We start from the raw sequence: 15,762 nt of genomic DNA, 5'->3' as shown, positions 1-15,762 counted from the left end.
TTAGATGTCTTCGCTAGGGATGAGCGAGTACAGCATTATCTGTATCTGTATCTGTATCTGTATCTGTTAACCATATGAATTATCTGTATCTGTATCTGTACTCAGAGAGGGTGGGGCCTAACCCGGAAGTAGGCGGAACTTGACTTGAAATGGGCGGGGCTTTAAACTGTATGTTATTTTAAGCATGCAATTGATATGGGTTGATCAGAAATTGTTATATTTATTGCTGATTAGAAAAATATTTACAGGACAGCATCAGGATTGAGCTTCAGATCAATGGTTTTGATCACGATAGCAAACGAACTATATTACAGAACAGGTTTTGCAACAATGAAAACAAAACAATGCAGTGCAATTATGAAGTAAAATGTAATGAACAACATAACTTTCTTTTTTAACTTTTAATTTTTTTATGATCAGTGTGATTTTTTGGTTCTTTTTTATTTTTTTATTTCCACACCAGGTGTGTGTGTGTGAGTGTGTGTGTGTGTGAGAGAGTGTGTGTGAGTGTGTGTGTGTAGCTTAATAATTAATTTGTAATATTTATAACACTAGCTTACTACCTTTATGTTTTTATGAAATAACAGCAAAAACGTGTCAGACACACAGTGTCTGGTTACTGGTTAGAGACAGCTGAAGGTTTAAAAAAGAAAAAGAATCTCCGACAGGCAGAGACGCAATGCGAGTCGCATTCTACCAAACAAGCACCACGTCTGAACGAACCCACGTTTACCAGAACTCTACTGGTTAGTAAGTACGTATTATTAACGTTACAACCCGAAGTAAAAAGCTGAAGAAACCCTAAACGTTAACGGAAAAGACCCACGAACCCGAGTGACTGAGGGAGAGACAGAGAGCTGTTGTGTGTGTGACTGTGAGTGAGCAGAGCGAGACACAGCAACACAATACATCTGTATGTGTGTAGGGGAGGGGCACTGTGACTAGCCTATCACAGAACGCTGACACAATCAGCTACCCAATGATGACTTTCACTCTGCACTGGGCCATTCCACTGGGTCTGCAAAGTAAGTTGAGTAATTCTGTAAACGAACAGGGATCCAACCCAGATCTCCAGCTGTGTGCCATCTACCTGTAGTAGTGAATCACTCCCAAATGCAGGATTCCCATGCATCCACTGTTTTATTAAACAAAATGTTAAACATGACATAACTAGCACTTAACCATGGAACCTAAACATGACTTTGACATGGAAAACCTTAGATAATGAAACAAATAAAACATGACAAACATGGCATTCACATAACTATAACAATGTTAACCTAATAATAATAGACATATCAATGTGAAATGGACAAAGACTCATGAATACAAAAAGAACCGAACAAACCAATCAAAACTAACAAGGAACGGGTGACATGACAGGAACAAGGAACAGGTATTGGCATAGCACCACCCACATATGCATCATGCATCATGTCTGCTTTACATGCAGAAGGTCCTGTGTTCAGTCCCCACTGGAAATGGTCATGGCACCCCACGGGGCAGATGTGTTTGCTCGCTCCGCTCTTGAAAGCCATTTTTTCTTTGTTTTTTGTAAGTTTTGTGTTTTGTCTGCCGTGCACAAATGCGGTGCACTGATTGTATACAGCAGACAGGCATTACTGGACATCGCCAATTCATCCAACCAGCACGAATTCACTGTTTTTATACTTCCGGAGCTACAACACATCAGTCGCTCCCAGAACCACCACCACCATCACCAGGAAGGCCCCGAAGCACCAAGCTCGAGTGAGATAGCTGACCCGAGGAGAGCGCTCTGGAGGCGGTGACACAAACAAGGCAAGAGGGGAGGGCTTCATGCTAAGCTAAAAGCTCGCATTAGCTGACCACCACTACCAAGCATTCTGTTAGCCAACGTGCGATCTCTGGAAACCAAACTGGAGAGCTAGGATTACATCACAGTGGGGAAATAAGAGAGTGCTGTGCTCTAATTTTTACAGAGACCTGGCTTTCAGATAAAGTACCGGAATCTTCTCTTCAGCTACAAACTCACTCCATACATCGAGGAGATCGGACCGTAGCCTCCGGTAAGGCCAAAGGGGGTGGTGTGTGTTTATTAACAATGTGTGGTGTGAGGACATACAAACTGTTTTTAAGAATTGCATGCCTGACGTGGAGTTTTTATTGCTGAAATGCTGTCCCTATTATTTACCAATGGAATTCTCCGCTGTGTTTATAGCCGATGTTTATATCCCCCTGCGAACTAACACCACAGCAACACTAGGCAAGCTCCACGATGTACTAAACGCGCTAGAGACGTCTCACCCCGATGCCGTCTTTATTGCAGCTGGCGACTTTATTCAGTGCAAACTACAGACTGTTCTTCCCAAATGTCATCAGCATGTGGACATCCCCACCCGTGATAAAAACACATTGGAAAATGTTTATAGCAACATACGGGGTGCATACAGGGCTGCACCCCGCCAACACTTTGGACACTCAGACCACATATCTCTGTTTATGTACCCGGTCTACAGAAGAACCCTGTTACCAAACAGGTTAAGCTTTGGACCCCACAAACTGAGGGCATCTTGCAGGACTGCTTTGCTCTGACAGACTGGGATGTGTTTAAAACTGCAGCCACTTTGGAGGCCTCTTCTGTCAGTGTACAGGATTATGCTGAGTATGTGACTGGGTACTTTAGCACGTGTGTTGATAACACTGTACCAGTGTTACACTGTACCAGTACAAAGCAGCAGGACCAGACAACATCCCTGGGCGGGCCCTCAGAGCTTGTGCTACAGAGCTGACTGAAGTACTCACTTCCATCTTCAACCTCTCCTCCCTCAGTCAGAGCATCATCCCCACCTGCTTTAAGACCACATCCATCACCCCCCCGACCAAGAAGAGCCCACCATCCTGCCTGAACGACTACAGGCCAGTAGCACTCACTCCAATCATCATGAAGTGCTTCGAGAGAGTGATGCTGACCCATATTCAGAGCAGTGTGCCATTGGACACACTCCAGTATGCGTTCCGGACCAACAGGTCCACCTCAGACGCCATTGCTGCTGCCCTTCATATTTCCCTCTCTCACCTGGAAAATAAGAACACTTACACCAGGACCCTCATTATTGATTACAGTTCTGCCTTCAACACGGTCATCACTCACAAGCTCACCCAAAAACTGCTTGTACTTGGACTACACCCCACACTCTGTGACTGGCTCCTAGACTTTCTGACTGGCAGACCACAGTCTGTTAGCATTGGAAATAGGACATCAGACACAATCAGTACAGACATTGGCACCCCACAAGCTTGCGTTCATAGTCCTATCCTTTACACACTGTTCACACATGACTGTGTTGCCACACACAAGAACAACACCATTCTGAAGTTCGCTGATGACACCGCAGTGATAGGATGTATCACAGATGGGGATGAAGCGGCCTACAGGAAGGAGGTGGCCAGTCTTGTGACATGGTGTGAAGACAACAATCTTACCCTCAACACAGACAAGACAAAGGAAATGATAGTGGACCTGCGGAAAAAGAAAGGAACTCACCAGCCACTGTTTATCCAAGAGCTTGAAGTGGAGAGGGTGAGCAGCTTTAAATACCTGGGAGTCTACATCAGCGAGGACCTCACCTGGACAATGAACACCACCCAGCTAGTTAAGAAAGCACAACAGGAGGCTGAGGAAGTTTGGCATGTCAACCAAGATCCTCCACAACGTCTATAGCTGTGTTGTTGAGAGCATCTTGACCAGCTGCCTCACTGTGTGGTATGGCAACACTACTGCGTACAACCGCAAGCGTCTGCAGAGAGTGGTGAGGACTGCTGAGAAGATCATCAGGACTCCACTGCCCTCTCTGAAGACCATTTACCATTGCAGAATCCAAAGTAGAGCTGCATCCATCCTTAAAGACCCCACCCACCCCAACACGGACTGTTCACTCTCCTACCCTCAGGATGGAGGTACAGGAGTATAAAGTGTAGGACAACCAGACTAAAGAACTGCTTCTTCCCCTCAGCTATTAGACTCTTAAATAGCCACCCATCTCAGTGAACAGTCAGTCCAACTGTTCACCTCATTTGAACATTGTAATTCATATTGCTGCTATTACCACCACCATTATATACTGCTAATATTATTCATGTAGCACCATCTTAATTTTGCACATCTGTTAATGTCATTGCTGCTATTGTTATATTATTTGCACTTCCTTGCAATATTATATTAATATTTGAACTCCATCTCAATTTTGCACATCTATTAATGTTATTGCTGCTTTAAATACCTGGGTTATTCCTGCCATCATTATAGTATATTTGCACTCACTTGCAATACTATGTTATATTGCATTTATATAGGGTACAGTTTGTGTGTATGTACAGTCCTGGCATTCTTGTGGATGGCAAAGTAAGAATTTCATTGCTCAGGGAAACCTGTTTTCCTCACTGGGTATATGACAATAAACGCTTTGAACCAATATGTTTAAGGAGTTGAACACAGATTAGGTGCTTGTGTCCAATAATTATGTCATCCAATGTAATTCAATACCAAAAATCTAATTGCAGTAGAGAACCCGTAATGTCGCAGGTTCCTTCTCAGTCAAATCCATGGCCACCTGCAGGCTTTTTTATAGACCCTCATTCCCGTACAGGTAATCAGCATGGACACATGGCACCTGTGCACATCTCATTTAAACGCCAGGGTTTTATCAGTTGGCATCTGGACATTATCTGTGCCAGGTTTCAGAGCAGTACCTTCTCTGAGAGGATTTTCCTTGGGAGGCAGTCTTCATGATACACACTGTTATTTCCCTATCCTAGGATTTAGAGAAGTTTATTGAGGTTCAGGCCAAGAGTTAGGTCTCCTCCCCTAAAATCCTTTGTGTCTGGTTCAGTAAGTAATTTTTCTCGCTGGACCACTAAATAAGACATGACGAGAGGGTATGTATTTCTGGTAAGCGTCTTCCTTCATGCAGTAATCATTCTCAATTTTGCCGCTGAGAGTGGGGGGCCGCAGTTTGTTGGGCTGCCCCTTTGTGCCCTTCATTGCATTACTGCCACATACTGGTAACATAGTATGTAGTGCACGATGCTTCACTCTCCAGTTGTCTTATGCCCCTTTTCCACCGAAGCAGTATCCGGCTGGTAAACGTGGGTTCGTATAAATCGTTTATATCCAGTATAAACGAGACAAAATGTATGAAGGTCTTCACTTAAGAGGCCCAGCACCTGCTGCAGAAAACATCCCTCAAACCATAACATTTTCAGCATGTTGTATGGACAGAGGCGAACTAATCCAAAGTTCTCTTTAGTCATGAAAAAAGTTTCATTTATATGAGTCTGATGGGAAACATTATGCTAAACATTAAACTTGGGAAAGACTGAACCCAAAGCATGTAAATTAGTCAGTACAAGTTGTATCTCTTATAAAGCTACATGGCAGGGTGATTGAAAATGTTTATCAGAACTTGGCCTCCATGCAAACTAACCTCAGAGTCTTCTGGGGTGAGCATTCATGTAGGCCATGGCAGTGGAGTGCGCTACTTATTGTTTTCTTTGTGACTGCTGTACATGCTGCCTCCAAGTTTTTCTGAGAAAAACTTCTCCAAGCGCTTTCTGAGACACATTGTGAGAGGGTTGTATACTTGAATTTAGAGGTGGGAAAGCCTTTTTCTTCAAATTAGTTCAACATGCACTTAAGCACTAGACAAGCTGAATCTAATTTACACAGGTAGGACATAAAATGATTTCCATACCTTGCCTTCCCTTGCCTTGGTGTACTGCTTTTTCTGAGTGTGTTCAATACTTTTCTGGGTCATTCTTTAATAAAATGTTATGGATTTAATGTAAAATTGTGCTTACTTTATCTGTTTAGATTTAACGAGTAAAATCAAATGTCTCGTCAAAGTTTTGTGTGCTTGGTTTTTGTTTTGTTTTACTTTGTTTTTTTATTGAAATCTGAACACAGCTGATATTGAGACCCTGATAAATAAAATGTGTGGATTTAAGAATCATAAGAAACAACATAAATAAGGTCAAAATCTATATAACTAAAAAACAATAAATCACTGTGCTTGTAATAGAAAATGAATTATATTGCCTTGAAGTAATTAAGCCTAGATGCTCAGTCTCACTTTGAGTCAATCTTCCTTGCATGCATCACACAGAGTCATGTTGGCAGACTCATGTGATTTATGGCAATAGAGAGCTTGATGCATTGTTATAATATGCGGACTGAGCAAACAAAAATCTCGCCAGGTTTCTTATGAATCTTTTAATCCCAGGAAAAAAGGGGCCAGTGAAAATAAAGTAATAAAAATGCAAAGATAAATGCATTTGGTTGAATGGAATCTAGTGTTGTTGCATATAGAAAGAAAAAAGACTGTCCCTACAGGTATTTTATCCTAGGGAGTGTCAGGTGGCATCTTCATTCCCTTTATTATCATTTGACAGGTGAATGAAAGTTTGCAAAGCAATTACATTTGTACTTCTTCATATAAGGTCACAAGATTACATCTGAATGTACTTCCAATTTCTTGGAAAATATCAACAACTCAAAATATCAACAACTCATGTCTATTCGTAACAATGGTTTAACACTCCATTACCTGATTCACCTGATACTTACTTTATATGAGTGACACTAAGATGCTATAAATATTTTTATTTCTAAAGAACTAAATAAAAAAAAAGGTAATTTAATATTCATCCAAATTAAAAGGTCATTTAAGTTTCATCCAAACTTCTTCATCCATAGTTTTGTAGAAACTTGATGTACTTTACTGGCAAGATGGCAATTTCATAAATCCATCATTGCACAGCTGATTGAATTCCGAGGGATAGCTTTTTGGTTGTCTTCTATACTGGCATTTAAAAATAATACGATCTTCATGGGCTGTGAACATTTTTCTTTTTTTCCCATAATATTGCTGTATGTTACGAGCATCCATGTCTTCTATGTTCACAATGCAGGGTTCTGAAATAGAGTTCAATAATAAACTTATGTTTTGTTTTTTTAAATCTCAACAATTCATCTGAAATAATGTCATAATAAGGATTTGTTTGGTGCCTTGTATAAGTATTGACCCAATTAGACTTGTTTTTCTTTGTCTGTTCCTGTAAAGGGTTGCCACAGTGGATGAACTGCATATCTATAAATGTCATAGCGGCAGAATATATATAATATTCTGCCGCTATGACATTTATAACATTTATAATACATATATATTCAGAAATAAATAAATATATATTCAGAAATAAAGGCCCACTGCTGCTGTGGCCGATTTGCTTCAAGGTTTGGTGTGGTGTGTTTTCTGGCTTTTAGTGGCTGTAGATTAAGAATTACAAGGTGCAACTGCACATTGAAAATATTGCCTTGAACAGTCTGTGTAAGTGTCATATCTGATCCAGAAAAGATTGAAGATCTTGAAGACTGAACACTTTTGCAAGACACATTGCATTCATTTCACATTAAACACATTAACTTTTTTACTAGGAAGAGATTACGTGTGGTTTCAGCAGGTAAAAAAGCTGTTTCTATAGAAATTATAGCATATTAGAATAAGTGCATTAACGTAAAGATTTGGTCATGAATCTTGTCTGCAGGAACATTAGTGTTAGCTATGGCAAAGTGATTCCCTGCCATCCAAATAAAGTTAGATTAAGTATTTTCATTTTTGATTGAAGCAGAGAGTTTTTCCAATATTATGTGGTCAATTATGTTATATAGTCAAGGTTTTTCCAATGTGTGGTATCAGTGTTATTCTTTGATTTCAAATTTGTTAGTATGATTGTTAGTATGATAAGGGATGTAGGTTGCAGGAAGGCATGTGTGGCCTGGCATACACTGATTAGCCATAACATTAAAACCATCTACTTAATATTGTGTATGTCTGCTTGTGCCATTAAAACAGCCCTGACACATTGAGACAAGACTTCTGAAGGTGCGCTGTTGTATCTGGAACCAAAATATTAGCAACAGATCTTTAAGTCCTGTATGTTGCTTTGTGGGACCTCCATGAATCAGAGATGGAGATCTAGGGAATTTGAAGGACAATATTTGCAGTGTGGCATGGAGCTTTATGCTGCTGAAAGAAGCCACTGCCTTTGGGAAATACAGTTGCCATGAACGGGTAAGTGGTGTGTGTCAAAGAAATATCTACTTGAAGGTTTTTCAGCATTTTTGGCTGGCACAATTAAGGACATGCTGATAATTCACCAGAGCTACTCTAGTTGTGTCTTTGCTGTTTGCTTATGTGGGTTGTTGGTCTGCTGAAAGGTGACCCTTCACCCCAGTCTGATGTCATGTCTGTATAATAAGCACTCAGGCCCTCTCTGTGCTTGGCTGCATTTATACATTTTTCAATGTTGACTACTCTTCCTATCCCTATCACAGCAAAGCAAGCCTAAAGCATACTAAAGCAAGTTTGCTGTAGTATCTGTGGTTAGCAGCAAATCATTTAAGTATTGTAAGTAAGTGATGTGGGGCCTCCATGGATTGGGCTTGTTTGTCTATCATATCTCATAGATGCTTGATTGGACAGAAATCTGGGGAATTTTGCGGCCGAGGCAACATGATCATCATTGATACACAGCAAGCTGCAATGCACTGTGTCTGATCCATTTCATTCATAGCCAGAATGAATGTTTTCAGCAATTTGTACTACAGTAACTGTGGTATCAGACCAGACAGAAAGGTCAGCTAGCTTTCTCTCCCTGTGCACATCATTGAGCCTTGGGTGCTCATGACCTTGCTGTTCTGGAGATGCACTAATCCAATCACCTACAGTAGTCATCAAAATTTGGCCCTTGCCAAAGTCGCTCAGTTCCTTATGTTTGCCCATTTTTTCTGCTACCAGATTTCATGACATGCCTGCAGATAACTTTTTATTTTTATGTAAATATGCACCATGTGTGATTACTTAGCTAACACACAATGTTATCCTGTTAAATTATCTCTAGCTATTTTGCATCACAATGTTTTTGATGAAAATATTTTTTGAACCAGTATGAAATATCCTATATGAATAAAGTTTGCAATCATTTCTGGCAATTCTTGGTTTAACAAAATTGTTTAAATCCCATATGCAGTGTATCTGTACTCACTTAAACATTTCATCAATCCGCTCCACATTCCATGTGTACAGGTCTTGTAGGACTGACCAGATAAGGTGTATAAGTTTTGGCACATGTATTTAACACTTTCTCCAGAGCTATAGTGGGATTTCTGTAAAGTAGTTATATCTGCAAATTCAACATATGGTGGTGCGACACAATCTTTGTTCGCTGTGAACAGACAGAAAACTATATATCAAGAACATTACAGTAAAAAAGGATTTTTCCTTCTTTTATTAATGTTTTAGACATACTTTGTTTAATCAAGCGCAATCAAAATATAGTAAGTTTTCATCTGAACATGTAGGGTATGGACTACTCCATGTTCCATCTTCTCTGCAAGAAAGTGATGATTGTCCTTTCATAACCCAATCAGAATGGACACATTTAAAAGTTAATGAATGTTTAGGTTTAAATGGTGGAAAATCTCCTGGAACTCCAGCAACAATTTTTACATTATTGAGTTCTCCTTCTTTGCAAGTAATTTCTGTGAAACAAACAAGTGCAACAAATTAAATGGAAATATTATTAAGAAAATTATAGGACAACTTAAATAAAAATAATGAATGGACCCCGTTTTGACTCTTTTGATTCCAGCCTCAGATTCTGATAGGATGACCAAATAAATAAATAAATAAATAAATAAACAAACAAACAAACAAATATATACATATATACATATATATATACACTCACCGGCCACTTTATTACTGTAGGTACACCTGTCCAACTGCTCATTAACATCACATGGCAGCAACTCAATGCATTTAGGCATTTAAGTGGCTTTGAACGTGGCATGGTTGTTGGTGCCAGACGGGCTGGTCTGAGTATTACAGAAACTGCTAATCTACTGGGATTTTCACGCAGAACCATCTCTAGGGTTTACAGAGAATGGTCCGAAAAAGAGAAAATATCCAGTGAGCAGCAGTTCTGTGGGCGCAAATGCCTTGTTGATGCCAGAGGTCAGAGGAGAATGACCAGACTGGTTCGAGCTGATAGAAAGGCAACAGTAACTCAAATAACCACTCGTTACAACCGAGGTATGCAGAAGAGCATCTCTGAACGCACAACACGTCGAACCTTGAGGCGGATGGGCTACAGCAGCAGAAGACCACACCAATACTAGTAAGGTGTACCTAATAAAGTGGCCGGTGAGTGTGGCTGGTGAGTGTATATATACACACATATACATATATATATATATATATATATATATATATATATATATATATATATATATATATATATATATATATATATATATATATATATGTATATATATATATATATATATATATATATATATATATATATATATATATATATATATATATATATATTTGAAATATTAGAAATTTAGCAAATCTAAAAACTGTAAATAGAACTAAGGTAAGTACATGTATACACAAATATTAATGAATGGTTGTTGTTTCAAATTTGGCAAATCTTAAAGTATCCTTTATTGATTTTTGAAAATAAATTTTACATAACCTATTTTTTTTTCTAATTACAGCTTCTTACAGTTAATTACAGTTTCTAAATACAGAATGCTGCTATAGTAACTAGGAAAGTTGCATTGCACTATCTTAGGTATTATCATGTTGTATTTCATGTCAAATTCATGTTTTGTGCATATGATTTTTTTTTATAATTTAGGCCCCTCTATAGTCACTATATGTGGAGACCTGACCACCACAGCTACATAATTTGACTATGGACATTAATGCAGGGTTACACAATGGGCTTTTCAATTCATCTCAGTGCGGCTAGGTTGGGTTGAGATAAGTGCTCAGATCAACCTTTTCTATATGGACATTGCTTTGTGCACAGGGCCATTGTCATGTTGAAATATCTAGTATGAAAGTCTTGGTTATAGTAAAAAGAAATCAATCCTACAAAATACAAAGACATTCTAGATAATTGTGTGCTTACATCTTTGTGTTAGCTAATACTTTTAACCATACAGTCTGTTGTAGTGTGTAAAATATTGCAAATATTGTCTATATTTGTGAATTAAAAAAATGCCTTTGCTTTCCAGCAGCCTAACATCAAAGAAAAAGAAAAAGAAAGAAGAAAATTCCACTGAACTGTAGGGCTTCAGATTTAAATCAGATTCCATAAAAGATGCAAATAATTATCTTGAATGTAGTAAAATCTTTCTAGTGTTTGATATTCTATCCATTAAAATATTTTTAATTTTAAAAATAAATATTATTTTAAAATTAATAATTTTTTTTAAAATGTGTATTTATTTGTTATTTTTTTAAAATACATATTTACATAATTACAATTTATTGAAAGAAGCTATCTGTTAATAAAATAAGAAAATGTGAAGCTGAAAATGAGTAAAATGCTTACAAATAGTTTTAAGAATTTTGATCTATTTATTGTACTAAAAAAAATAGAAAATTTATTTTACTACTATTTTAATTGCAGTTCAGCTACTGTATGCTACACCTGGAATCCATGATGGACATGGAACATCACTGGGACATTGTACAGCTAAAAACACTGCTAATTTTGCATTGACTACGTAATTACAGACAAACACAATCTGTCTAATCTAATAACACATATACAGTAGTATTTTTCTGCTTTTATTAGGTATACAGTATTGAGTAACCATTCACAGTGCATGTTTTAAAATAAGTGAACCTTTGTTCTAAATCCTTTTCTCAAAGCTAATTGTTTTAATTAAGCTGATAAGGATGGAAATGTCGTTTGTACAGGTGCTGTAACCCTTTAAATAAAAGGCATAAAGTCTGGTTACTCACAAATCTGTTCTCAAGAACATCTGATTAGTGTGAGTCATGCCTTTGGTGCCATTCACTTTCAAAGGGCCTTAGAAGACACATTATAGACATGCACAATGCCGGAAAATTACAGTAGCATGCAAAACATAAACAAAAAGCATACAACCTTAATTTTTTTCCTTATTATCCTTCGAAGTATTTGTGCTAAATTCTTAGTTATTTTTCTTATAACTGGAGGAGGCTGAAGTGAATGCACATCAACATTTGAAATGCAAATGTAATTCCTGTCAGTCACCTTTGATTTTGTCAAGTATTTGGATTTTTGCTATTCCTCTACAGTACATATTACTGTATGTCCAATCAAGACAAAATTTACAATATACCCTAGATCAGAGGTGTCCAATCTTATCTGGAAAGGGCCGGTGTGGGTGCAGGTTTTCATTCCAACCAAGCAGAAGCCACATCAGAGTCCACTAAAAGCCAAAACAAAAACTGATTAAACAGGTGGAATAAGGGGTGACTTCTGCTTGGTCGGAATGAAAACCTGCACCCACACCGGCCCTTTCCGGCATTGAGACGGCTCGCAGCGAACTCCCGAGGCCTCTCACACTCGGAGACAATCATGTGGTTGAGGTGAAGTTAACAGCCTCCAAGGCGCTTGAAGTACAGTACACCTCCTCGGGAGTTCCCACAGCCGACCCTCAAGCTCGGAAACCTGCAGACAACTCCACCTCTTTGTGGAGGTTTTGAGTAAATAGTACACTGGCAGGCTTGGGCAAGAGTGAAAAGGTTCACAATTTATTTGTGCTGCTGCACAACAGGACCCAATACTTCTCGTGTAGCTTGAGGGAGAAAGGGCCCCGACCCTGAGATTTTATAAACATGATTCAAACTCAGAAAGCTGAAGAAAGGGAAACATCATTGTTTAACGCCTGATCGTGTTTTTACTCATAATCTTACTCATCTCCAGCTTCTTCTGACCCTCTAATATTTTACACAAACAATCTAGTAATAACAATTTCCAGTCACAAACAACTTCTAATCATGCGCACAGCTTCTTCTGACCACAGAATGAGGTCAGACCCTTACAAAACAGCTTCTTAGAAAAAATTCCATCACAGAACATTCCTTGAAGCTCTGACCTGTATATGCCATATGCTATATTCTTGGTTGCTAACTGAATGAATATGCAGGCACATGTGTTCCTATTGGATGGTGAGTGTCTATGAATATTCTTACCTTCACATATAGGGCTTGGATGATTCCATACTCCATTTTCACCACATGTGACGTCTTTCTGCCCTACTAATTTAAATCCAGATTTACAAGTGAATTGTAACTGATGTCCATATCTCAGTAAGTCATCATTATCAGGAAGTCCATCCACAATGATGTTCTCCTTAGCTACAGGTGGAGAACATGTTATTTCTGAAAAGAAAAAAAGAGATAAACAGAGAGAGCTATTTGAATATTTTGGAAATCTCTGAATTTGGTTCATATATATTTCACACATAAATGACATATTTATGTCATATATTTAACAAATGATTGTACTACATATTATTATTGCCATTAAACTTTAATGATATTAACCAGAAAATTATTATTCTTCATTTTTAATGTGCTCCACATGGCAAGCTCTAAAATAAGTAGTCAAATGTATTTTAGAAAAATGTACTTTTGCACACTGTTGCATCAGCATCATCACTGGTTGTTCTGAATTGTCCTTTACATAATCTGCCTCTCTAAGAGTTTCAATGTTGTGACAATCGAAATACGCTTATTAAATGACCATTATAGTATTTACATTCCTTTGAAATTGAGCAGTAGATAGTGGGATTGAAACTCTGCTATTCGCTAATGCTAGCAGAGCTAATCCAGGGATAGGCCTCTGAGTGTCATATGATCATAACATGGCTTTGTGTTAATAAATGGTATATAAACATGCTTTACAAGCCACTAAGTCCAGTGTAAAATCCTATGCGTATTAAGAACAAACAAAACCATCTATAGTACTACCTTCACACAAAGGCAAGTGATTGTTCCAACCCGCAGCCAGACATGTTCTGGTGTCTATAAAACTCGCCATCTGGTAAAGTTTGTATAAGATATCATTTAACTTTATCTTATGATAAATTGTGCTCAAATTGACTGAAATTGCAAATACCCTTTATTGCATATGTATTTGATAGTGGTTCCATAAACAAATTCGGTTCCATTTACAAGTATAAATCGACCGTTTGGTATGTCTTCGGGAAGCTCACATCGTTTACCTGGAGATGTATGAAGAAATTACAATAGTTTATTATTTTAAAATAAACAACATATGACTGTAACCAAGAGGCTTGAATACCTTGACTTACAGTCAAACCACAATGACCGTCAAAGGGAATTTCTGACTAGCAATTATTGTGAACGTTAAAAAATGTTTTATTACGTTACAAAATAAAGATAATAAAAATGTATTGTTTTATTTTAAAACAATACTTTTCATATCCAAACACACCTGACTGAAACTGTTGGCTTGAATCAGCTTAGTAATATGCACAAAAAATATTTTCCATATTGACTTACGTGAACATTTAGCATTTCAAGTCTTTTTCCAATTGTATCCATCACAAATAAAGCTTACTCTTCCTACATATCCCGGCTGGCAGTTAAATACCAACGAATCCCCCTTAGTATAAATGCTTTTCAAAGTTAGAGTCGAAACTTCTGCATTTTCTTCTGTGGGGATCTCTGTGCAGGTTGACAGCTCAGAAGAATGGTCACTGTTCACACCATCTGTCACAGTAACATATTGTAGTGAAATACCCGAAGTGGAATAAAACTGGAATAGAAGACTTGAATAACTTTCTTGTGGTTCCTGGTTTTACTGGATATATGTAGTGAAATTAGTGACGTTATTTCTGTGTAGTGTCTCTAACTTAATTTATTAACTTAATTAAATTAATAATTGTGGTGGTTTTTACCCCTGGCGCCCGAACTCGACCTTTTAAGGCTAATTACCGTCAAAGAAGTGGCGCCCAAACAGGGACTCTCAGATGTTGTGTGTTATTGGCCTACTGTGATTGTGTAATTATGGAACCCTGTTCTCCTCTTATTAATTTTACTGACTGTGGGGATGGTGGCAGTTTGTTGGGACCCTTTCATGATAGCCCTTCCACTCCTCGGAATGTGGAGCGGTCTTTATTAGATGATGACACAGGTTTAGAACAATCATATCTTGGTGTCCCTTTGATTGGTTCAGGGAACCAAGTGGATGACTTGGCTATATTTTCTCAAGCAATTGATTCACTTAAAAGCTTATTTGTCGATACTGTAGCTTGGCAGAAAAAATGGGTTGAGGAAAATGCTAAACTTTGTTTTACGGACATTCCTAAAGAGACATTAACGCTAGTGGAAAAGGCTCAAACTGATTTTTTGGAGGTCCTTAATGATCGCATGCAAAATTTTACCAAGCAAACAATTGATGTCATTAAGTGGAATGCAAAACAGTCATGTACTGAGTTTAAGGAATTGGTTGATGAGGCTAACCACTCCTTATTTTCTTCTTTTAAAACAGCAATTAAAGAACATGGTGTAAATGGAAAGGAGTTGCAGGAAGAAATGTGTAGTTTAAGGCAGCAAGTATTTACTATGCAGACTTCCCTTGATGCCCTTATGCAGAAAGGCCCTCAACTGGACAGTAAGTTAGTCGAACGGGATATTGTTGCCACTGTTCCTTCTCAGGTACGTTTAGGTTCAACTGCAACGTGTAATACCGGCAATTTGGTCAGTCAGGTTACTGTTCCATCTAATCTGACCTGTGGCCGTGTCCTGCCTATTAGGATGATATTCCCATCTTTTGGGGGGGTGCATGATGAGACCGATCCATTAGTTTACTTGGAAAGATGCAAGGACTTCTTAGCTCTCAGAC

At 38.2% G+C, this 15,762-nt stretch overlaps 1 protein-coding gene across 1 annotated transcript; it reads right to left on the bottom strand.

The window, feature by feature from the left end:
- Positions 1-6,395: 6,395 nt before the first annotated feature.
- LOC132852738 (complement factor H-like) lies at positions 6,396-14,433 on the bottom strand (the record flags this gene model as incomplete). Its single annotated transcript, XM_060880174.1, has 6 exons — positions 6,396-6,952; positions 9,082-9,261; positions 13,083-13,271; positions 13,863-13,939; positions 14,011-14,116; positions 14,418-14,433. Coding segments are annotated over 6 exons (765 nt in total), but the record flags the coding sequence as incomplete, so codon positions are not given.
- Positions 14,434-15,762: the final 1,329 nt, after the last annotated feature.

Source organism: Tachysurus vachellii, chromosome 1 (genome assembly GCF_030014155.1).
Source record: "Tachysurus vachellii isolate PV-2020 chromosome 1, HZAU_Pvac_v1, whole genome shotgun sequence".
In the NCBI taxonomy this organism is placed as follows: Eukaryota; Metazoa; Chordata; class Actinopteri; order Siluriformes; family Bagridae; genus Tachysurus; species Tachysurus vachellii.
The sequence above is the reverse complement of the archived record's forward strand: the minus strand, read 5'-3'. Positions and strand labels throughout refer to the sequence as shown.